The sequence below is a fragment of the Mycteria americana genome, chromosome Z (genome assembly GCF_035582795.1).
Source record: "Mycteria americana isolate JAX WOST 10 ecotype Jacksonville Zoo and Gardens chromosome Z, USCA_MyAme_1.0, whole genome shotgun sequence".
Taxonomy (NCBI): Eukaryota; Metazoa; Chordata; class Aves; order Ciconiiformes; family Ciconiidae; genus Mycteria; species Mycteria americana.
Genome location: NC_134396.1, coordinates 11,897,042 through 11,921,116, shown reverse-complemented (window position 1 = coordinate 11,921,116; position 24,075 = coordinate 11,897,042). Strand labels below are relative to the sequence as shown.

The following is a 24,075-nucleotide window of genomic DNA, read 5'->3' as shown; positions in this document are numbered from 1 at the left end:
AACTATGCCTTGATGACTGGCCAGGGCTGGAGGGTGGAGGGAGAAGGACTACTACACTTTGGTGGCGTTTCTTTTGGGACAGTTGATGTGGAGAAACAAAGTTGAGCAGCTAAAGAACCTGAACCAAAAAGACAGGACTGTAAGGTCAACAAATCGGCATGCTGCTTTTCTGGCTCCAGTGTCCTGTGTAGGGATCCATAAGCTGCTTTCTTCCATGTGCCTGGATACAAGAAGTCAAATGCTCTGCAGTTCACCACACAGTTTTCCTCTTTAGAAACAGTATGGTTACAAAGATAAGACTCAGGGTCTGGCAGCAACATGTGGTTGAAAAGTAGTTGGCTGAAGCTTGGAGTAAATAAGACAGATGTTATGTTACTAGGGAAAAAAAAAAAGACCTTCAAAGAACTGATCATGGTGTTGGCCTTTGAGTTAATTGAAAATGATTCTCTACGAGTTTTTAATGTAATGTGATACTTCAGATGCCTGCAACACTGCTGTGTGCGGCTATGTAAATAGTGTCCTTCTGGCAACTTGCTCTACTTGGTTCTGACATAGACAGCTGTTTGGAAAGACTGGGACATCTAACAGATGCTATGAAATTCTTTACGAGTACAATTGGTAGATATTCCAGTGATACAGAAACATAGAATTAGCTTTCAATGCAGTCACTCTTCTGTATAAGTAATGTTGATCTTCAGAAGTTGATGATAAAATAAATGAAACACCTGTCCTATTTGTGCATTGTTACTTTGAGTCTGGTTAAATTAATAGAGAAATTAAGCAAGGTCTTGACTAAATCCCATGACCATTTACCTTTAAGTAATCAACTCTCTAGACCTCTTGCAGAAAAAAACTGTTCAGGTATGACTTCAATATTATCTATAGGAAAAAGTGTGTGTTCACAGCATTCGTTAGCCACCTAAATTGTTCTAGGTGCAGAATACAGAAACGAAGTGCTTAAGGCTCCAATGTGGCTAGTACAGAGAAGACAGTAACTCTGTGGGGCAAAAGTTGAATACTCTGAGTTGGATGTCTAAAGTATATGGTGTAAATTCCTTTTTTAGGTATTTATTTCTTCACCTTTGTTTAGTGACTGTCTTTTCTGTTACACAATGTATAAATTAAGTGACTATTTTAAGTATCATATTAATGTTACAGTAATTATGTTGCATTAAATTCTTATTTTGTGCCTACATCTTGCTCAGAACTTTTGTGTAGTTTTGTTTCACTAAAAAATGGAGTTTTATTATTGTCAGCACTTGGTATCTGTGTCTACATTAAAGTTCACTTCTCCCTATCTCAAAGTAAGAAAAGTGTCTGTAAAGGATACCTTCAGCACATTTCTGCAAATCACTGTCTTGCAGACATGTCAAGTTTTCTACTAGGGTATTGCTGCTGCTGTTCACTTTTTAGTGTTAGTCCCCATGAGTGTAGAGCCAGATTCAGACATACAAAGAATAGCTCATATCCAAATCATAGTTTAGATAGTTTGACAGCTGTCAAATAATTTTTTTTTTTCCTACCTCGATGTTTACAACATATGCTGCTCTCCAGGGGAGACAAAAGCTTTCTGTAGATAACCTTATTGCTTGGCTTCTGTTGAGATGGCTGAGTGCTGCTGAACTGTGTCCTAAAAATTACTGTGGCACATAAGCCCGTACACTCGTCTTTACTGTTGGGCTCTTCCAGAATCCTTAGTGTGGTTGACAGAGCAAAAGTAGTTGAAATGAATGCCTTTGCATGTTGTCACCATAGCTCCTCATTCACTGTTCAACTCACTATTGTATCACCATTCTCCTCATTAAGTGTCTAATTACTTTAATAGACTTTCCTGACACCTTTTTTACCCAATTATGAACTGTTTGCCTGATGGTTTGGAGATGAGCTGAAAGACCTTATCATGTTCAGAAATGAGCAACTGCCATGACAGAAGCTACAGGTTATGGCAAGGACCTGCAGGGCTAAGTAAAAAAGAATGGGCAAGGGTTTAGATATTAGTACCAAGATATTTCAGTGAGAAGGTATTGGATTAGACTATGTGGCACTGGAAGCACGGTAGTTCTGCCAGTACTCATTAATGGAGCAGAAACTTTCAGGGGTAAAAACTGCATTGAGTCAAATCCTTCCTTATTTAAACAATGTCAATTTGATGTTTGTGTGTGTGTTGGATTTATGGTTCCTTTTTTTTTTCATTTTTATTCTTTCAACGATGATTATTTAGGAGAGAAAATTTAGTCCATTGCTTTGACTGTTCTAAGTAGAAGGGTTATTTTCAGATACAAGTGTTAAATCTGTTTAATTATTCTTGATTTAATTAGTTCTTATTATTGTCTTGAAAGGGGCTGACAATATCAGGAAATACTGGAGTCGTTACTACCAAGGATCCCAAGGGGTAATATTTGTATTAGACAGTGCCTCCTCTGAAGATGATCTAGAAACTGCTAGGAATGAACTGCATTCTGCTCTCCAGCACCCACAGTTATGTACTTTGCCGTTTTTAATACTGGCCAATCATCAAGACAAGCCAGCAGCTCGCTCCGTACAAGAGGTATGTTGATGTGGCAGCATCTTGCCTGTTTGTATTTACTATCTGCACACCACTGACCCAGTATTATTTATTATCCTGACATCCTAGTTAAGGACTGCCCTCAGTTACTCTTCGCTGTAAGTACGCAGACCAAGAACAGTCCCAGCCCCTAAGAACTTAGTCCAATGTTCTCTATACAGGCTTAGTTGTTCTGGAAAACAGACAAGTGATACTTGGATGCAAACAGTTCTCCTGCTTTCACCATATTTTGCTTAAGGGAGAAAATACTTTTATCAAAAGCTGCTGGGACAGTGATTTTTTGTTTAGCTTGTTTTTTTATTTGCTATTAGTTTTAATCTTGCACTACCCCATTACTCCATTCTTTGCAACTGCTTAAAGCAATAGATTGCAGCCATAGGTTGTCTTTTATGTAAAAGCTTTCTTTCTGAACTGCTGTGTACTGATGTGAGGGCAGAGTTGCCGTTCCTATTCTGAAGTCCTTAATGTTCTGATTTTCTTCTTTTAAGGAGTAATGGTGTTGTCTAATTTGTAGCTATCACATAGTAAATTATATAATTATTCTATTTAGCATACCTTTTGCTCTTAAGTTTCTGAAAAATTTGTCTTTCTTACATTCCTATCATGTCACATACCTTTGAGGAAATGCTGAAAGTTACCGATTCTTCATGAGAAGCTCCACTTACTATTCTGAAGTTGTAGGAAGAAGTTAAAATTTGGTTGTGTCATTCTGTTCATAATTTCATTTAAAGGACTCTTCCTATTAAAGATTTTATGTGAAATCTCCTGTTTGTTCTGTGAGTGGTGTTTTTTATTACAGCAGAGTGAAAACTGTTTCAGCACCTTACTGTGTTGCTGCTTTGTATTTAAACTTGTTGCTTTCTTAGATGGACTTCTTTGTCTAAAATATGATCTTTCTGAAGAATGCCAGTTCAATTTAATGCAAAACTTACTGATCTGTAGGTTAACTGCTATTTGTACAGTATATTTGTATGTAGTTTCTGTACTGCTTTATTGCTATTTATGCCTCCTTTCTTAGCCAAAAGAAATAGAGGATAAAAAGTTAAGCTTATGTGTTAAGAAGGAGAAGTGTAAATGTGACTGGAGTATAGCGATGTTTTTAATATGAAAGGAAGAGAATAAGTGAGAACTGTGTAAGCTACACTGTAAAATGTTTTATTAAATTGTTCATCCTTTCCTCCAAGAATCTGTGCTTGGGGGGGGAAGTAATTTGGATTTAGTGTATCAAGTTACATAAAAAGGTAAACTGAAATGCAGGGATAGTATCTACAAGTTCTAGGTCTTGTTCATCTAAAAACAGATTTAGGAACAAGTGGTGAATATTAAAAGGAAATGTAATACGGATTTTTATATATCAGTTTATAAATGTCTTCTAGTTTATTGTGCAATGTAAAAGCAAAGCATGTATTTCTGAACTTTCCACTTAAAAAGTGACAATATCCTGAGACACAACTGGCTTCATTTTATTCGTCCAAATATATCCATGGTGTTTTGATTTTTACTTTTTTCATAGAGCAATACAGATTACAATTTCTATCAATGCAAATGCTTTTTTTACATGATTTAAGTATTTTTTATTTTACTACTTTTTTCCTTTTAAAATGGTCAATTTAATTTAAAGTTAATTGAGAATTTTGATTATAAATATCATTTAAGAAATATTCCTTGTCCAGTTTAATAAGAACAGTGAATACAATGCCAGTTAGTTTCCTTTACAGCAAATTATACATGTAGCTTTCCATTTTGCAGCTGAACCCACATAGATAGACTTTTGGGCCTGAACTGAATCTTTTGTGTATTTAGAGTTAGCATTTCTTCACTTTTGTTGGCCGTACCCTCATTTTCTCCTCATCCGTCATTACCAATTACTTGATATCTCAGTAGAGGAGTAGATCTTTGTATGCTTACAGTAACATTTAAATATGTTTCTACTGCATGCTCTTTAAAAAAAAAAAATCTTCCAGTGTATTATCATAGCAAAGAAGTCTTGATTGCTATTTTGAGTCTGTGGAATGCTGAATACAATTATTTTGTTAAATGCACAGCTTATGTGTATTTTCATGAAAAAAACTAACCCTGTATGAAGAGCTCAGTTTATGTCTTTGAAATTCTTTACTTAAGAATAGTGGAAAACAAAATTACAAAAAAAAAATGACGGAGAATTCACAAAGTTGTTACTTTGTCCATGAAAAAATGATGTCCTGTGCTTGCTCTATATGCAAAGTGGGAGCCTTATTTGGTCAATTTTGCTGATATTAAAATGGAAATTTCTTGCTTTGCTAAAGGCTTTGCTGTGCTGTTGTCCTCATTATTGAGATGTGAAATGAAAATAAAATGCTGAATCATAAGACCATTCCTTATTTCAAAAAGAGCATATTTAAGGATTTAACAAAAATGTGTTGAGCATTGAGAGTTTTATTAGACATTTTTGCAGAACTAAGTCCATTAATTATAGGTATTTCCTTGCTTTTTTATGTGTCAGAAGACAGATGAATCAGAGTTGAAATTTAGAAGTATGTATACACTCTTTTAGACAACAAATTGCCTTTTTTTAATGGATATGAAAGGACCCCTTGGAGTATAATTAAAGAAAATGTCTGAGTTGAGTGGTGCATAATAGGAATTGTAGAAAAATATTTATCTACAACAAAATTCCTTCACAAAACTGTACAAGTGCCAAGCAGTTTCTGCAACAGATGTTAGTTATATTTATTGTTAGGAAGTGCAGTTGCTTCAGTTTTTCAAATTTTATATATTTTTTTAATGTGTTTTCTGCATGCATTGCTTAGGTAGAAATGATATTGTAGAAGCTGCATGCTGTAAGTATTAAGCAATGTCATGAATAGTTCAATTCAAAACTATAATGGCTATTTGTAAGAATATCCAAATAACTTGTTTAATTTATGAAATGTAATTTAACCTAATTCATTTTGCAGGCATGATTGGAGAATATGCTTCATATTATTAAAGTGATCAGGAAAAATTACAGAAGAAGATAAGTTGAAATACTAATCAGTAACTGTAATCCTTTTTTCCTGTGTTCAGTTGCTGGTTGGCTGTTTCATAGTTTTTTTAATTTTAAAATGAAATTAAGAAAGTAAATTTTACCATTCTAGAAACTATAAATTAAGATGTCATTTTAAATACTGTACCTCTTATTTCTCTTATGTCAACATCTATGCTGTTTATTCCACCTTCCCATGTCAAAGATATTTGTAAGTTGTTTTGTTGTTCCTGTGACAGTAGCACATATTTAAGTGTTTTCAAATAGCTTCTAAGTGATTTCAGCTGAGCCATGCTGAAATAAAGACTGCATATATTAACCAGACAGTGAAACTCAGACAATTGTATTTGAGTCAATAGGTATGCTGCAAAATAACCTTATTTGATATTAAAATCGCAATAATGAAGAATTAATCATATGTAAGTCAGTTCTGACTGCCATTTTGGAAACCTTCTGAATTAGTAAATAAAAATAGTTACAAGTGAAAAATAAATTTAGTTACTCAGCAGATGGGAGGATGGTGGCATATCAGTGTGGCCACTGTTTCAAAAATACAGTGTGTAATTCTAAAACAGTGTAGCTAATTATATATATCTTTTCAATAACTATCTTGCTTTTGGTTGGAATGTGCTTTTGGTAGCTTTATTTTGTGCTATAATCAAAAGTGCTTTTGATTATAACAAGTGTTTTTAATCAGTCAGATTTCTGTTACAGGCTTAAAATATTACAGGAGATTTATGGTGATAAAAGGACTGTAAATTGCTTTGCAAGGGAACAGCAGCATTACTATGATTACCAACTTGTTGATTTTTATTTTGGAATGTATGCTACTTTGTGTAATAATATTGGAAGCTGGATATTGCAGTAGATTCCTGTGATTTGAACCAGTATGCAAACTGAGAGTTGCTTTCCTCCCAGGTCAGAGCAATATTTAGGAGTCTCAGATAGGATGCGTTGGAAGTTGTCCAGAGCCACTGTATTTTAGGAAAAGGCTATGCTGAGCAAACACTCATCTGAATCTGTTGAGGACTTCTGGAAGCCATGTAGGACTGACCAAAGGCGAAACCCAATCGAACCACGAAGCTTTGCCAGTTCAGAAGTGAAGCAGCCACACGTTTGGCAGCATGTTCGTTTTGGGGAGTTTCTTTGGTTTTTATATTTAAGGCTGTTTTGAAGGTTGCAGTTGTACTAGATGATCATTGCAGGTCCCTTCCAACTAACTGTTCTATTCTAAGATCATATATGTGAAGACATTCATAGAGCATAAGCTTTTGGTGGGTTTTCTTTCAGTTATCCAAAAGTGCAGGCAATTAATACATTTCTTTCATATATGTAAACTATTGACCTCTAATGCCAGGGCAGATCGTTGAAGATATGTTCTAAATTCCCATTTTAAAAAATGCTAGAGCTTTTTTATATAGACTTAGTAGTAGGCAGTGAATTGAAAGTCTTCTTAGTCTATTTTAAGATTATATTATCTTTTTAAATATTGTTGTCAGGAAAAAAAAGATGAAAAGGTTATGTAGTGCGCCGATCACAAGTGCTTTTTTGCTCTTGCATACAAGATCTTACTTTAAAGTTGTGGTACGACTGGGTGTGTGAAACTCCAGAGGAAAGTCTTTCCCATTTTCCTTTTTTCTTCGACAGAGCAAGATTAAAAATATCTTTGAATTACAAACAATATTTTCAAAAGCAAGTGTGAAAGGTTGATCCGATGTTTACATAGATTGTGATGTATTTATCTATTTGAGAATATTTTAAAGCATTTGTGTTTTGAATTGTGGACAGTGTTTAATTTGGTTTTCTGCTAGCAAAAAAGTGGAGGGTGACTCTCCCTGTGAAAAGAGCCACCTTAGGGATGTGAGGGCTAATAGCTGTTACTCTGCCAGTTTCTTCTCTGTTTATGTCTGGAAATAATTTTGTAGATAAACAATGTCTTCTTGATGCCTTAAGTGTCTTAAAGCTAAATAACCACTGCAGGAGAATGTCCAGGTTTGTCAGCATCTGTGGAGGCTCTAACTGGTGCTGGGGAGCTGGAGCGCTCTAGAAACTGCGCTTTCTGGGTCTGCTGATGCTTTACGGTCTGAGTTGGCTGCATATGACAGGCTTAATTCCAGGATGTAATTACTTCTTTTTATTTTGGCGTCTTTGTACTGTTTTGCCATAGTTCATGCCTTTTGTAGTTTCTGCTAGTTATGGGGAAATGGTTTCTTTTTGGAAACCCTTTCAATGTACCAGTTATAGACGTCATTACTAACAATCAGAAAAACTGTGTTGAACAGTGACACGCGAGGAGGTTTAGCTTCAGAGAGTACGCACTACTTCACCGAACAGTTTTGAGAAGATAATGCCTCCAGCAGCAGGTACTACAAAAACTTAGTCTGAAACACAGAGTGTAAATGGAAGTGCTCTCTGCAGTCTGTCCCATCCTCACCACAGTCAAGCCTCTCAAATTAGTTCACCTATCTGAATTCTTAAAAGACCAACTGTTGCAAATCTGTGTACTTTATGACAGGGACATCCATAGCAAAGTTAAATCGGGAGCAGATTTTTAGTTCCTTAAGAAACTGTTTCTGAAATGATTTATCTTCAGATTACTGCAGCAAATAGCCAAAATATGGATTCCTACCCTGTTTTGAGATCATAGTGACCTTAATGACCTTAATATTTGCAATCCCCTCACTGCAAATACTGCTTCTCGTCCAAGGTGTATCCCTTGATATTTGAAGATTGTTTTGGAGCTGGACTCTGCTATTTTGAGTATTGGCTGCTTCCTTCACAACTGTGGCCTTTGCGGGAACAGAGCAGCTATTTGTCAGACTTCAGTTATGAACACATTTGCAGGAGAGGAGGACATTATTAAACTGAAGTTTAGGAAATACTAGTTTTGCCATGTTTAGAACAACGCAGAAATAACTCCTATTTACATGATTCATAAGAACTCCTGTTCTGATTAAAGAATTTCTTCAGACCTGTTAGGAAGGTGATTTAGATATAAAAAGATCCTAAAATGAAATAATGTAAATAAAATACAATATAAAAAGATAAACAATTTAAATAAAAATAATCTGTGAGTAGATCCACATCTTAGCTAGATGTGAACAGCAAAACAATTTCATACAGTTGCAAGACTGTGTTCAATGTAAATATTTAGCAGGTAGTGTTTCCTTTAATCATTGCATAGCTAGAATGATCATACTAATAGCAAGTTGGGTAGTACATATTTATTACTGCAAAATGCAAGTGACCATATAAAGAAAATAAAATGAGAAGCTGAGAATCTTGGAAGAAGCTGGATTTGTCTCTTCTCTTTGAGTCACTGGCATGGGAGGAAATAATGGTAAGCAAAGAAAAAATTAAGATGATCTGAAAAGGAATTGTAAATTCTTTTTAAGAATTTGCAAATAAATCTATCTAGAATGGCTCTACGTTTTGTGACAATCCCTTTATAAAAAGGTGACATGAAGAATCCAAACAGTAAGCACATTTTTCTTTACATGGATTTCTGTTTCAATTATATTTAACGATAAACAAAGCCGTGGGAGATAAAATCCCCAATACATTAGATCGAAAGATGAATTGGAATTGTTGATAATTTTTAGGTGAATAATACAACTTACAAATAACTGTGCTGTACCAAGGTATGTGGCCCATTTAACAAAGAAAAATATATCTCTGAATAATAAATTCCTAGTCCTGCTCTTGACAAAGAAGTAAGTCTGGAAGGAACTGAGTTGAAAGAGTGCCCCTAAAAACTATGAATTGGAATGACCCTCCTGAAGATACAGACAAAAATGCTTGAGCCCATCTGTGAATGTGCACTTATTGCATGATGTACAGGGAGCTGAAGAACAGGAGTAGGGTAGCTAAGACACAGGAGTGGAAGTACTGTCCGCATACACCAGTTTCACGACATCAAACTGTCCTTAGAGGAGTAAATCTCTTGAGTGGCCCTTGCAGCTAATGGTGCCAAGTACAGGTCTACAAAAAAGCTGCATGTTTTGGAGTAGATTTTGAAGAGTATTACTGTGTACAGTTTCAACATCAGTAAGTTGATTTTTAAAGCACTTTTTGTGTCTGCAAATGGTTGTTTTATATGTATATAGATCGGTGTACTTGGAGTGTTTCTTTTATCAGCAGTATTGGCTTGCATGCTGGCCTTTTCACCTCTCCAATCCTTTAGGTGTGACAGTCCGACTGTTTGTGTGACCGTGTGATGAACTGGTTTGGGCATAAAAATTACTTAACTACTACCCTCCTTCCTCCTGGTCTTATTTTCAAACAGACTCAGACAATTGGATAAGTTAGTGTACAGGCACAAACGAGAGGTGGGAGGAAGATGAGAGTGGAAGTGGTACTGGTGCAGAAAAAACGTGATGTGGAACTCTAAAAACCCAGTGAGGCTTGAACCTTTCTCCCAGCCACCTTTTTTACTTACCTTTTTTTGCTTATCCCACTACAGTGAACCTCAGTAGAGGAGGTTATACAGGAAATTATGGGAACTAATTTTTCCCTATTACTTAACAATGAAGGTTCTGGAGTAGGTGTGCAAGTACTTTTACTGGGGTTGAGAGAGGGGTATGAAAGAAGTGTTTATTTTCACTATGTGTGTTGAAAAGTAAATGTCCTTGTTGTCTTCCTGGCTAAGGAAGAAAAAAGAAAATGTCATTCAATGAGAAGGAGTTGGTTGCACTTGCAGAACTGAACATAGTGTCTGTGGAGGTAGAGCATAGTCCATATAAATAAAAAGCAAAGTGATTAGAGAAACTTTAAAATGCTTTCAGATACAAAAATCTGTATTCATCATTTAGTAAATGTTTTTCATAAATATTAGTATACTTAACGAATGCTTATATAGTATTCATTAAAGACTGATGGAGCTGAGAAGAGCACAGCTTTTTAGAGTTCTTTCTGAAACCTTTTTTGCTTGGTCAAAAGTTGCTGGGCTTTAGCAGAGAATTAAATGAAGTCCTGAGGCCTGTTGGATACAAATCTGACTACATGATCATTATGATCCTTTTGGGCCTCTATGTCTGTGATACTGCTGTTCAGAGGAATTCCTGAGTACTCGAAAATTTAATTACTGTTTGAGACATTTTGCATGAGCAAGAGAAGATGTATTTCTTTCAGAATAAATAACTATTTCAAGTGGAACAAAATAATAGCTATATAACTGCTTTTCCAAATATAACTCTACAATTTTTATAAAAAAGGTCTCAGCATCAGATGAAAACGAATGGAAAAGTATTTAGTAATGCATTGGATCAAGTTTGTGAAAACTCTGCTATTGTATAAGTGATTTAGGATGTGTTTTCCTTTCAGACATCCTTCTTATATTTATTAGAATGAATTCTTGAGTGCAAGAATACAAGCTGCTGCTTTTTAAAAGGTGAGGACATAGCCTTCTCTTTTTTTTTTTTTTTTTTTTTTTGAAGAGAAAGTACCAGAATGTCTTTAGTGCTAAAATAAGTTTATTGTTTGAAGGGAAGTTAACAATATTGTGAACCTTCTATTTACCAAGCAAGAGGCTCTCTGATCATTTTGCATAGTTGAAGTTTTTTCTATATCATTTATATTTGGTACTCAGTATAACAGAAGTAAATTTTAAAAATTTTTTTTTCAAGTTGATTATGATCTTCACATAATCTTCATTACATTAGAGTAGGCATGCAGTGTATGAAATGAATTTCTGGTTTCAGTCCATTCTGCGGGAATTAGATGCTCACACTGCATGGGAGATCATTGCAGAGATTTATTGGTCATGCCAGGGAGGTTGAAGAGTAACTGAGCAGGAGAAAATCTAACCATTTCATATCTGTGTAGGTATTTAAAGTTGGAATTTAATTATGTACCTCAAAAGTAGAAAATTTTCAGCTGCATCAGCACTACCTGCACTGTGAAGTAACATAGATTAATATTGTCTGTAATTCTCAACATCTGGAAGAGCTTGCTGGGAACGTGTATGCAGAATTTCTTTAAACCTGCATCAAACAGAAGGTGCTCAGACTTCAGCTTGGGTATGAGATGCTTTTGGTGCCTCTTCAAACTCAGCATTTCTGAAGATGCTTGAGGGGAATTTCTCTTGAGTATGAGCTGTAGCATGAGGGAAAGCAAAACTGAAAATGGATCCATCATTGGCCCATCAGAGGCTGAAACTGCCTCTGATCTGCCCATCAGAGGCTGAAACTGCCAGAGGTGGATGAACGTAAAATTCCTATGAGAGGGAATGAACCATGCAGCTCTGGATGTGGAGATGATGGCATACATGTGAGACTTCACGAAACAATGACGTGTTTCCAAGTGACAGGATAGGGAAAGGAACATCTTTGCATCAGCGTTCTGGATGCATGTTACTGGGACAATCACAGAATCACAGAATCATATAGGTTGGAAAAGACCTTTAAGATCATCGAGTCCAACCATAAACCTAACACTGCCAAAAACCACCACTACACCATGTCTCTAAGTACCTCATCCAAACGTCCTTTAAATACCTCCAGGGATGGCGACTCAACCACTTCCCTGGGCAGTCTGTTCCAATGCTTGATAACCCTCTCGGTGAAGTAAAATTTCCTCATATCCAGTCTAAACCTCCCCTGGCGCAACTTGAGGCCATTTCCTCTTGTCCTATCACTTGTTACCTGGGAGAAGAGACCGACCCCCACCTCTCTACAACCTCCTTTCAGGTAGTTGTAGAGAGCGATGAGGTCTCCCCTCAGCCTCCTTTTCTCCAGGCTAAACAGTCCCAGCTCCCTCAGCCGCTCCTCATCAGACTTGTGCTCCAGACCCTTCACCAGCTTCGTTGCCCTTCTCTGTACGCGCTCCAGTACCTCAATATCCCTCTTGTAGTGGGGGGCCCAAAACTGAACACAGTATTCGAGGTGCCAATGCTGCAGTTGTCAAAGACCAAGAAGGAAAGACCTACTATTACAAGGTGAGATTAAATCCTTTCCTATCCATTCTCAGTTCTGAACTGTTTTTTTCCTCTGGAATTCCTTCAAGCCATTATGCTTCTGGAAAAATCTCTGATACTGTGTGGGTGTGAGGGAAGCCAAAAATCAAAGATTGTTCCCAGGTTATGAGCTTGAGTGTTGGACAGGAAATTGTAGTTTTTGAAAATGGGATAATCCAGAGATAAGGAGTAACAGGAGGAATGGAAGGGGACTGGTGACAAATCTCGTGCACCCTGCCACTTCCCAAGACTTTACTGGCAGTAAAGCAGAAGAGATGAGTAGAGAGCAATTGGGAGTTGAAACAGAAATGAAGAATGGAGGGGAGTTCAGCAAGTTCAAAAGTGGTGAAGGGTCCCACAGTTCAGGGAGGATGAGGATGCAGTACTGCTGAGTTTTTGCTTAAAGCAGTCCTTTGGAGGCCTTCTTCTGTAGTGATGTATGCTGGGAACAGTGTCCATTATTCCTTCAGAAATCTCTCTGTCCAGTGCATAATGACATTTGGTTCAAAATGAGGAAACCGTTCTCCCATCCCCTTCTTGCAGTGATTCAGCAGCAGATGCAGACATACCCCTGAAGAAACATGAATTATCCACTTTCCAGCATCTGGGAACAATCGTCTTCATAAGACTAGAAGCAGAGTTTTGAGTATAATGACATTATTCTAATGATGATTTGTTGATACTTCAGCATATCATTAGTCATGCTGGAATCTTTATAAGCATAAATGTTTTCTCAAAATAGTTTAAATGTTTAGAAAATCTATTACAGCAGTCTGACATGAAACAGTAACTTGTTCTGCTGGAATCTGAACAGCCCGAAATTTTGAGTTAGTCTGGAAAAGAATTACTAGTGAAGTATCATACAAATAAACTAGGAAGTGTATTAAAAAAAGACAAAACTTGACAATTTTTTTTTCTTGCAAGTAAGTTAATGTATTATTCAGATTTACACAGGTCATTCTATTTTTTCTCCTACTGTTTACAAGAATAGAGTATTAACAGTGCATTGAATAATCCATGGCAATGAGTACACAAAATTTCTCTGTCTTTACTTTTCTGATTTCTGTTATCTTTGGTTGTTCAGATCCTGCTCAGATGTGGAGTTGCAAGGGTCAGAAATACTGCCTTAAAACTAAAGACTCTATATTTGTGTGTAGACCTTTTTAAAGTTAATGCATGCTGAAGTTCCTTGTTCAAGTATTAATATGCACTGCAAGGCATCTAGCAAACTGTTAAAAAACCAACAAAAACCCCAACCTGCATTAGTGAATGAGCTTTTCTTAAAAAGCTGTCCATCTCATCCACACATATGTGTAGAGGAGGATAATTGGAATTACTGCATATATTGTTATATATTTGCTATAATTTCATTATTTATTTAAAATTAAGTTGTCCCATCTGTCTGTCTGTTAATACAGGTTTGTTCTGTAAACTTTTTCCAATATTTTTTCATAAATTATTATGACACCATTTGCATTCTCATTTTGTTTTTTATGTTAACTGTGGTAATAAATGCTAAGAAATTATTTACTGAAATTGTATGAAACATCTGAGTATTTTAAGGATTTCTTTCCTTTGATTTCCTATAGCTTTGTTTTATTGCAGTAATACCTTTGCAACAGACCATGTATTAACTACAAATCTACTATCAAATATTCTGTTCTAATTTAGATACCTTTGTTCCTCTTTCCTAATTATGCCTTTTACTCATGGCTGAGGATAAAGGAAGTAAGAGAGTGAAATTTGAGTTACTCTCTGGGGCAGAAAAATAAAGCTTTTCAGAGTTGTAAATGAAAAGATGCTCTGTCACCAGTATTGCAGGAAACATTGGGGTCCCCTTAGCTGCAACAGTGTCTTCATTGCTGGCACACTGTATGTTTGTTGTTTTAAAAATACATAACTCATTTTGAATAAGCAGAGTCATCTATGTGATTTTTAAAATGCATTATGTAGGTTAATCTTGTCATATGTCATTAATTCTGCATAAGTAGAGACTATCCAATGTTGCTTTCAAAAGCACATGTGTGCACAGAACTTTGTTAAACAGCCAGTACTCTTCATTGAGTAATTTGGTCTGTTCTGTGTATCAAAATTCATTACTTACAGGTAAAGTTGTTATGTTATTTCAAAATAATTTCTTTTCTTTTGGACTTTTCTGTGGTTTTCTTAGTTGTCTTTAGTAAATCGCTATATGTTCTTAAAAGATGAACAGAGGCTACAGAAATGGTACTGCACATTCTTCAAGTATTGCACGTGCCTGCACATCTGTCGTGTACCAGAAGAGTTCAAACTGTGTAATTTTGGTTGACTACTTTTTCTGGGGACATACGACGTGCATCATTTCTCACGAGGTTCAGAATGCATCGTTTGTTTAAATTAGTCATAATTGAATGAAAATTGATTTTAACTACATTTTAAAATAATTAAATATTTATATGATGGAGAGAAAATCCCTAATATTTTCCATTATTACTTCTCTTGCTAATTTTCTTAAGGTAATTTTGAGGTTTATTGAAGTCTCACTCTTAGCACTTAAAAAATAATCTTACTCTTAGAAAATCTTCTGGAAAACAAGGTATTCCATTTTAGAGCCAAAATGGAGTGTTGTTAAGGGGGAGAAAAAGCTTAGTATCTTTGTATTCTGATTTATTATACAGAAGGCTGCTTTTAACAAAAAAGGGCTTTTTTTTCTTTTTTCCCTCCACTATTCTCAGTCTCTTTTGATCATTGATCTGGGTGACCCCACGCTCAGGGGTTTTTTCTTCATTTGACATGGACAGATTTTTGAAGTATAGCTCTCCTTTGGGAACCTTGGGCAGTTCCACTTGACTAACCTGTGATCTAATGAGCAGTAATGCAGGGTTACAGTGACCATTTTGTTTGCTTTGAGGGAGGATGGCTAGACAGAGAGTGGGAGAGAGGCGGTGTCTGTGGAGAAAAAAGATGCAGGGTGATCGAACAGTGTGAAAAAGACTTGTTAGCCCACATTAGTGTGCCTGATTTACTTCACAACAGGTCAGGAAAGGCCAAAGGCAGGGTTGTCATTAAATTGCAAAGTTGAAAATCCTGGTATTCAAAAGCATTCAGATTTCTGAAAGTTGTAAATTAGAAAGTTTGTGGTTCTTGTTGAATTTGCCAGGGAGATATACAGAAGTACCAGCTTCTCTAAAACATGAAAGGTACATTATAAAATCATGCTGTAAATATAAAAAGAAAACCAGCTTTTTAAAGTACTTTCATGCTTGACTGTTTTACAATGAGACTGGGTGCGAAAGAAAGGCCAAACACTAACAAGGTCGTTGCACTTTCTTTATGAGCCCTGGGGACCCCTTAATTATGTGCCCGTGCTGCTTATTTTGAGATCTGTAGAGAGTATGTGTGCGCGTGTTTGTATAATATATAATTTTTTGTATTTGTTAAATACACACACATATATATATATACATATGCATGCATATATATAAATAAAATTTTAGCACCAGTTTCCCAGGAATGTAGATTTTGAATCTTCAGTGATGAAGATTGATTTTTTTTTCTCATATCTTTTATTGTTTCTCTTGGAGTGAACATTAAACACTAATCTTCATGCCATTGGCCATGAAATGAAAACAGATTTATCTTAAATTTACATTTACAAATGCAGAGACCAAAAAACCCATTGTCTTTACGTTCTGAATAATTATTTTTCCTAATAGTAAATGTTGCTTCCTAACACTTGAATTGGACTTGACAGCCTGTCTTTAAGACAGGCTAATGTACTTAGTTGTCTTTGGTTAATATTTGCAAATTTTTTATTGCTGCTTCACAATTGCAAAAAGAAAAAGCTGGCGCTACCTATTTCTGAATTTACATTTCCTTTTCTGTTTCGTTCACTTACTTGGCAGTGGCCTGAATCTCAATGATTTGAAGAGTACAACTACCATGCAGAATATCCTTTTAAGCTGTTGCATTGATAGCCTTTAACTCATAGCAAACTCTTGTCATTGCTATTTCTGATCTGGCTGGCTTTAGTGAAAATCGAAGTGCAGCCTTTTAGCTATATTATCATTGTGCATTGAAGCAGCAGGTAATAAAACAAATGGGTGGTCTTAGGGGTAAGGTACTTTTTTCTGTCTGCTACCAGAAGTTTCACTAATTGATTCTTACTCCTGCTGGCTGTCAAAAATCAGTTTTCCACAACTGGCGTACAACTGTGTTAACTTTTAGATTGTACTACGTGGACAGAGTTTGTTGTCTTGATCTTTGTGTGTCTCGTTACAACTAGTAAATATACAAAATTAAATGTCTGAGAACAGCTGACTGTAATTAAGAGAATTTTTCTTATCTGACTTCAGGAACTGTGCTCCCCTTGATCATTCAAATAATTTCATTGATGTTAAGGGAGTGTCTCTTCTTGGTTAAAAGGAAGAGAAGACAATAGGATGTCAGGCTAATCATGTTGAACATTAACTTTTGGTTTTTACTTGGATTGGATTATGTATTAATATGTGGTGCCAGATTATTTTTGGTTTATCTTGATCCTCTTTTGTTTGCAGTGAACATATGGTATAGTTTTACCTCCTGATAAAATGAAGTTTACATGACAGTTGAACATGGGAAACAAAGTACATTTTCTATATACAGTGCTGCATTTCTCAGTGACTTCCCCAGTCTGTCACTCCTGTTTTTACCATGTTGTAAAATTCACTTATTATTAGAATTTTGATATAGAATTAATTTATTTTGAAACAGCATAGTGTCCAAAGTAGCTTAGTGGTTACTAGATTCAAAGACTAGTCTCAAAGAATTTTACCAGGGTATGTTTCCATTTTCTCAATTATTTTAACTGATGTTTAGTTGCAGCAACTTGGTGGAGACACATGCTAGAAAACTCTGCACTTGAGTAGCTTTATCTGTAGCTTTAGGTCATGTTAGTCGATGGAAACTTATTAGGGCATAAAATGATGGGAAAATATTTAACAAATCAGAATACTGAATCAAAACACACTGAAGCTTTACCGCTATTCTCTTTCCATTGACTTTCCCCATTCCCGAAATAACATTGTCTGTGCAGTGTCTATGCACTTTTTATTAGCTCTTCTATTTGATTTAATTATTCAGTTACTCAGTGTGTCTGAATTAAGTCATCGCTGCCAATCTGCTTATTACAAAGCATTTCGTCAGTGAGAAGAGACTAATGCCATCTCACTGGACTAATTTTTGATGGTGTTTTTTAGGAATCAAGACACTGGAGCAGTATTTCAAAATTGGCTTATAAACAAAAGTCAATCCAAGAGTAGATTAATGTACTGATACTACCAGTTGCAGGCAGTGGAAGAGTAAATATTACTTACCCATCTGAAGAACATGGTAAATTTTCATATATTCTTGTTGGCTTTCTTAAAGATATGAATAGTTTTTGCAGCTTGGTGTCTGGAAATTCTTTTAAAAAGCACAAAAAGTTTGCCATCATGTAAATTGTTGTGACATAAACTTGCCAGGTATTATATGAAATTTTGTTGCTTGGTTCATTTGTTGGTTATATTGGTTGCTTGGTTATATTGTTGCTTGGTTCAGGAAGACTGCTCACAAAAGAAGAGGGGAAATTTTGGAAAATTTTCCTTCCAGTTCATAATTGCCTTTTAAGAAAGCATTTATTGTAAGACAGAGGTGTTAACTTTTGATACAGGTACTAAAATGCAACATAGAAATTTTTTCTGTTTATCTGTATGTTGCAATATATAACCTTCAGCAAAACATTGTACCTTCCTGCAGGTTAAGCTACAGTTCCTGCAGGTTATCCACTGTAAAATCCTTAATGGTGTGAGGTGGCTATGACTTAGTCCATATCATGGGTGGGATGCAACCACTAAGGTTTAGCAAAATAGGAGAAACAAAATATGAAAGTAGTTGCAGGTGCTCTTTTACTAAAGAAAATGGGTGTGCCTTCTTACATTTCTCTTAAGTCATTATTTGTGTCTCCGGGCTATGTTTGAAAAATATACCTCTCTAAACGTTCTAAACTGGGAATGCAGTAGCTAATATGTTGCATAAACATGAAGTGTTATGCTATGCCAATGGGCTCTGACAGTTCAGATTTTAGTAACTGTAAAATGGGCTTAAAATGCTCCCCAGATGTATTTGGCTACCCCTCCTTTTGGAATTCATTCCTTCTGTGCGATAGGAAAAAATCTTGCTTAACTAAGAAAATGAATTCAATAATGCTACCCTTCCCCTGCATAAATAAGAAGGTGGGGGTGGTAATACTATGGTCTGGGAAAGGAAGCAAAAATGCATGCTTGGATATCCCGTTGCCGGCTGTTGTAGGGAGTGTGCTTGCCAGCAGTTTCTGGCAAGCTTATTCCTTGCAAACCCTCTCCAAACTCTCCAGGCATTTAAAAAGTCTTTTGCCTGTTAGTCACCTTTCACTTACTTGTAGTGTAGAAGGAATGTTTATTGACTGAAGAACTGCCTGTTTTGAAATCAGGAACATGGAATTAAGTTTTTGTTTTGTTATATGTTAGGTTATTGACATTTACTTGACAGCACAGTTGAGTTAGGAAGATGGCTGTTAGTGGCCAAACTGGGTCAAAGCTTACAGGGTCTGCTCTTGCAGGTAATAAGGCCCAGGATTTGGCTGATGTTTTTTGTGCATGTGGAAGGCAGCAGAACATGAAGTCCCTGACCCCTTTGCAGGGGGATGGATGCTTCAGAAGCAAGCTGTGTTCAAAGGGTAGGTCAGCAAAGCAGCATCTCCATTTTTGGTAGAACCTGGCTGAGAGATAATTTAAAAATCTAATGTCTGTCAGTGGGGCACATGGAGTATCCTTGTGTTAGTTTGATTCAGTCATGGTCTGGTGTTTGAGTCCTCTTCTGTGTACTGTTGATCAGGATGTGCGTGGGTCTGAATCTCCATAAGGCATCTGAAGATGAAATTAGTAGTGTATGTTAAGTATTGCTTGATAAAAATGTAATTTGGAGTCTGCAGCCATAACCAATACTCTGGTGGGGAGGAGACCTGATAGCTAAGGACTGTGCCCTAAAATGCTGCTGGAGAAACCAGTTCAGGCAGAGAGAGGTTGGAGGGAGAAAACAGATATAATGAAAGAGGAGGAACTTGATTACTGTCCTGGTAGAACCATGGCTGAGGGGAGATTACAAATCTAGCTGCTTGGATGCAAAATATTTTGCAAAACTGTCCTTCTTGGGAAGGTTCAGATTCATAATTATATTTCTGTTCTTTCCACTCCATTTTGTTCTCAGACACACAAAAACTGAATTAAAGAGAGACCTCAGTTATAAATTGTCATACCAGAGACAACTGGAGTTACATCTCAGACTGCACTGCCCCTTCCTTCATGGTTTTTAGGCAGAAGGCTGTCTGGATCGTTTCATGCATCTTGCTCCCCATACTTAGGTCTTTAACTGAACTAGTAGTGTAGTATTGGAACGTCTCAGTCTTTTCATGTATTTGCTTGTCATCTTTGAGTTAAGGAAATAGTCAGCTATTAATTTTACAGGAATTTAAGCACTGGTAGACTGTCAGCTACAACTACAAAGCTAATGGCCATCTAATTAGTGGTGATTCCAATGAGAGTTTGAATCTGAAGCAGGAATTAAGAGCTTAATGCAAAAGTTTGGACAAACAGAACAGAAGACAAGACTATGGTGTCCCAGCTGGTGCTATCACTCTAATCATTGAATATTTCAATTTTTTTCCTTTTCCAAGATGGCTCTGATTCGGCCAACATCACAGTGCTTTTATATACATAGACCCTGATACATGCAAATTAAAGAACTGTGGTATCAGTCATAAGAAGTCCTGCACCATGCATATGTTACTGTTACGGTCATGGTATTATCTTTTCTGACTAATGAAGTTATGCAAATCATTTAAGCAATAAACTAATATGGTAGTTTTCTGGTCCTGGGGCTTTACAATTATTTAAATTTTTGTGGTGTGAAAAGTACAATTTTAAGCATTATGAGAACCTGCAATGAGTAACTGAAAATGCTTGAGAATACAGTATGTATTATCTGGATAGTGTGATCAGGCAATGAAGGAAGAGTTGACTTGCCCTGCTCAGGATTATCAGTCAGGGACTCACTATGGTAGTCATTTGTTAGACTAAAATAAGTCGAATGCTGGAAAAATGTGCCAACGGTCATTAGATTATTTTAGTGTGACTGAAAATTAATTTTGTTTTTTGAATTAAGATTGGATTTAAATTTTGAATTTATATTCAAAATACAATTTTTAGTGTACTTACATAACCTGTCCTTTTGTAACCTGTTTGACAGCAATAGCTGCAAATTAATTGAAAGACATAGTGATGTTGCTCTGACACTTGAGCGTTGTGTCATTCAAAACGTTTTTTGACCCTTTGAAAAAGATTTATTCTATATCAGTCTGAATTCTCTTTTATTGTAATAATTGGAAATAAATACAGCACTGTTAAGTTCTGAAATGGCATTCCTGAGTTAACCAAGAGATAGATCATATAGAGTATCTCCTGATTAGTTATCTGTTATAAAGAAATTATTCTGCATACTTCATTCATTTCAATATGTACAGTCAGCTTCACTACCTTTTTATTAGGGATGTCTGATCTAGAAGCAGTTGCGTCACTCTCTGAGTTTAATGTTTTTTGAGATCTATGGTGATTTAATATTCTCTATGTGTGTGATCTTTTTCCTCCTTGTTCATTCAGCTATGGTGTTAAAGAATGCAAAAATAGTATTCCTATAAAATATTTTTTAGATATGTGGAATGTCCATACTGAAGTGGTCATTTTGCTAGTATACCCATTGAGGACCATAATTTTCTTTATCTTGTAGATTTAAAATTCTCTGTTACTGTTTAGATTATTTCAGTTGTTTCCATTTCTTTTGCTTGACTGTATGTTCTTAATGGAGTTTTAATTCATCTTGTGTGCAAAAAAAAATGTTCCTGCTTAGAAATATTTCAGAACTAGTAAGTCAGAATGTAGGTACTAATATTCAGAATTTAAGTGTTAATATACAGAATGTAAGTACTAATAGATAACAACTCTTTAATTTTGTATTAATAGGCGAAAGTAGCCTCAGCTGGGTTGTGTAGTGGAGTTGTTTGCAAGCTTTGATAAAATTCTGAATTTTTCCAGAGATGAAAAAAAAAGCTTTAAATCTGATTCCCAGTTCTCTTTTTTGGACCTTAATTGTTGCTTCATCAGTGACTTTGTTCTTAATTTGGACTGATGAGGCTCTTCAGGAGACAAGTTTATGCAAGTTTTGTGAAGATTGGTATAAAGTATTACTGCTGAAAAGTGTGGCAATCCTGTACCTATTAAAGGAATTTGCAGCTTGAGCTCCACGAAAGACTCAGCAAGAAGCCAATGTAGTTCTATAGAAATGCAGGAAAACTCTGCCAGAAATCCTGCAAAACGCCACAGGATTCCACAAATTTAGCATTTTTCATCAGACTGCACTCTGGACAACTGCTTTCCCTCAACAACAGTGATAGATCAGATCAGGACCATCAGTCTCACAACCTTTCTCAAAGTTTTGTCTGTTGCATCTTCAGACTTTGCTTAGGTGGCCGCCTTGTGCAGTGCTGGGAAAAAGACAAATGTTTTCTTATCTGCAGCTTTTGTTGCTGAGACAGATGTGAACAATTATTCATCACCATGATGTCTATAATTATCTTACTTGAAAGCACTCTGAAAGTCTTAATTTCTGGTGATAAGAGGAAAATTGAAGTCTGTTCTTGTTGAGCAAATGTCTACCTCATGGCTATTGAAAATAGTTGTGTTTTGGAAAGAGTTTGGATTTGTCACCTTATTATTTAAAACCTCTCTGATTTTAAATTGGATTTCTATATATCTACCCTTTTAGTAGAATACTTGCTGTTCCTACAGAGGAAGAGTTATGGATACCACCATCATAACCTTTCTGTTCATGAGCTTTGAGGCACTGAGGATAATTTCCAAAATAAAACTTCATCATCATGATTTTCTATGCTAATCATGGACCAATACCAAAAACCTTCCAGCAACCCTACACTATTTTTCCTTTAAATTGTGAACTGAGTACTGGATCCTGCAAGGTTTCACTGTGCTATGGTACTATCTTTTAGGGCCGTATCAGCTTTTTTGTATTTCATAGCACTAGGGAAACATTGTTATTTACACATAGTATCTAAAATTTTGCCTTGGAAGGGCCAAGCCACTTGTCTCTTGTAATCTGTCTCTGGTGCTGGCAGGCTATTGATAGAAAAGACAAGGTTTGTTTTTGTCATGCAGTAATAATCTTCTGCTTGTCTTTGCAGACCCAAGTATTTCATCTTAAATTTAACAGGCAAAAAACAAGGGAGAAGAGCTGAAGAGGAGAAGAGCAAACTAGACTCCTAGAAAATTCCTTTTCTTCCTTTTTTTTCCCCATTAAACTAGTTCTGCAGGGAAAAGAATGTTTACAGACAGGGTGTGCTAGCTAATGTCACCAAGCATTGAGTGGGAAGAAGAATGCTAAAAAGCAGAAAATGAGAGCTGTGCTTGCCTGTTTGCCTCCCCAAAAGAATTGAAATTGTCGGCATTTGGGACTCCTTGTCAGAAGCTCAGAGCCTCACCTGTCTGTGGTGCTCTGCAAATCTGCTCCGGTGACCATCACCCCTCACAAATGTGTGTCTGAGAGCAATTAAAATTTTACTAAAGAATACTGAAAAAAAATTAGGTACGTGTGTGTCATGTAGTTACTGAATTCTTTAAAGATAAAAACAAAGGCCACCACAGAAGCAAATTAAAGCCCCTGGGAGCTGACATGGTTATTGAAAGCTTTAACAGAGCTGCCCTGCCATAGAAACCTGCTTTCCTATTGTCATTCATTTTGGTCTCTGAAAAGGAATTTATGATCAAAGTTTTGTTTGAGCACAACGTAATGGCACAGTTAAGCACTCAGATTAGATTTTGGCAAAGTTAGCAAGGGACTTGGGTCTTTTTTTCACGTAGCAGTCATCCTGTAGTGAGAAAAGCATTTTACCTCTTAAAATGTTTACCCCTTAAAATAGAACTTTACCTGGAGTGGTTTTTTAAGGCTACTTTTAATCATAGCTCCATTAAAAACAAAGAAGTGGAAAAATTTGTTTACGATATTTCTCTTGAATTACGTTAGGTCTGTGTTTCTTGTTTTATATCTGCTACTACTATTTCATGATAAACTCCAACCTAGAGCATTTTTTGTGGGTAACATCTTGCAATGTAGATGAAATAAAAACTGTGTATATTTAAAATATTTTAAGTCATAAGATGCTTCTATGTATAAAGTTTCCAACTTGATGACTCTCCAGCAAAATCATTGAATGCCCACTGTCCCATTTTTCAGTTGGTATCGGCAGAAAGAAGTTATATTTTTGACAATTAAAATACCATAATATAATTCTTTTTCATCATACAAGCTAATTACCAGCTTGTATGATGGTTTGATAACACATACAGTTTGCTTTAATCCAAGGGGGGCTTTTGAGGGAGAGAAATTAAGATGAGAAATAACTGTTTCTTACAGTGGGAGAAGTCATTACAATTATTGAGGTTTTAGGAAATA

The 24,075-nt window shown here is 36.0% G+C and overlaps 1 protein-coding gene across 4 annotated transcripts in view; it reads left to right on the top strand.

Annotated features, from left to right (window-relative positions):
- ARL15 (ARF like GTPase 15) overlaps positions 1 to 24,075 on the top strand; it is a 231,079-nt gene that overhangs the window by 93,326 nt on the left and 113,678 nt on the right. For all 4 annotated transcript variants that reach the window (XM_075527025.1, XM_075527028.1, XM_075527029.1 and 1 more), the window contains one exon: positions 2,340 to 2,548. In XM_075527025.1, the coding sequence (XP_075383140.1) occupies positions 2,340 to 2,548 (209 nt within the window). The remainder of the gene's footprint in view (positions 1 to 2,339; positions 2,549 to 24,075) is intronic.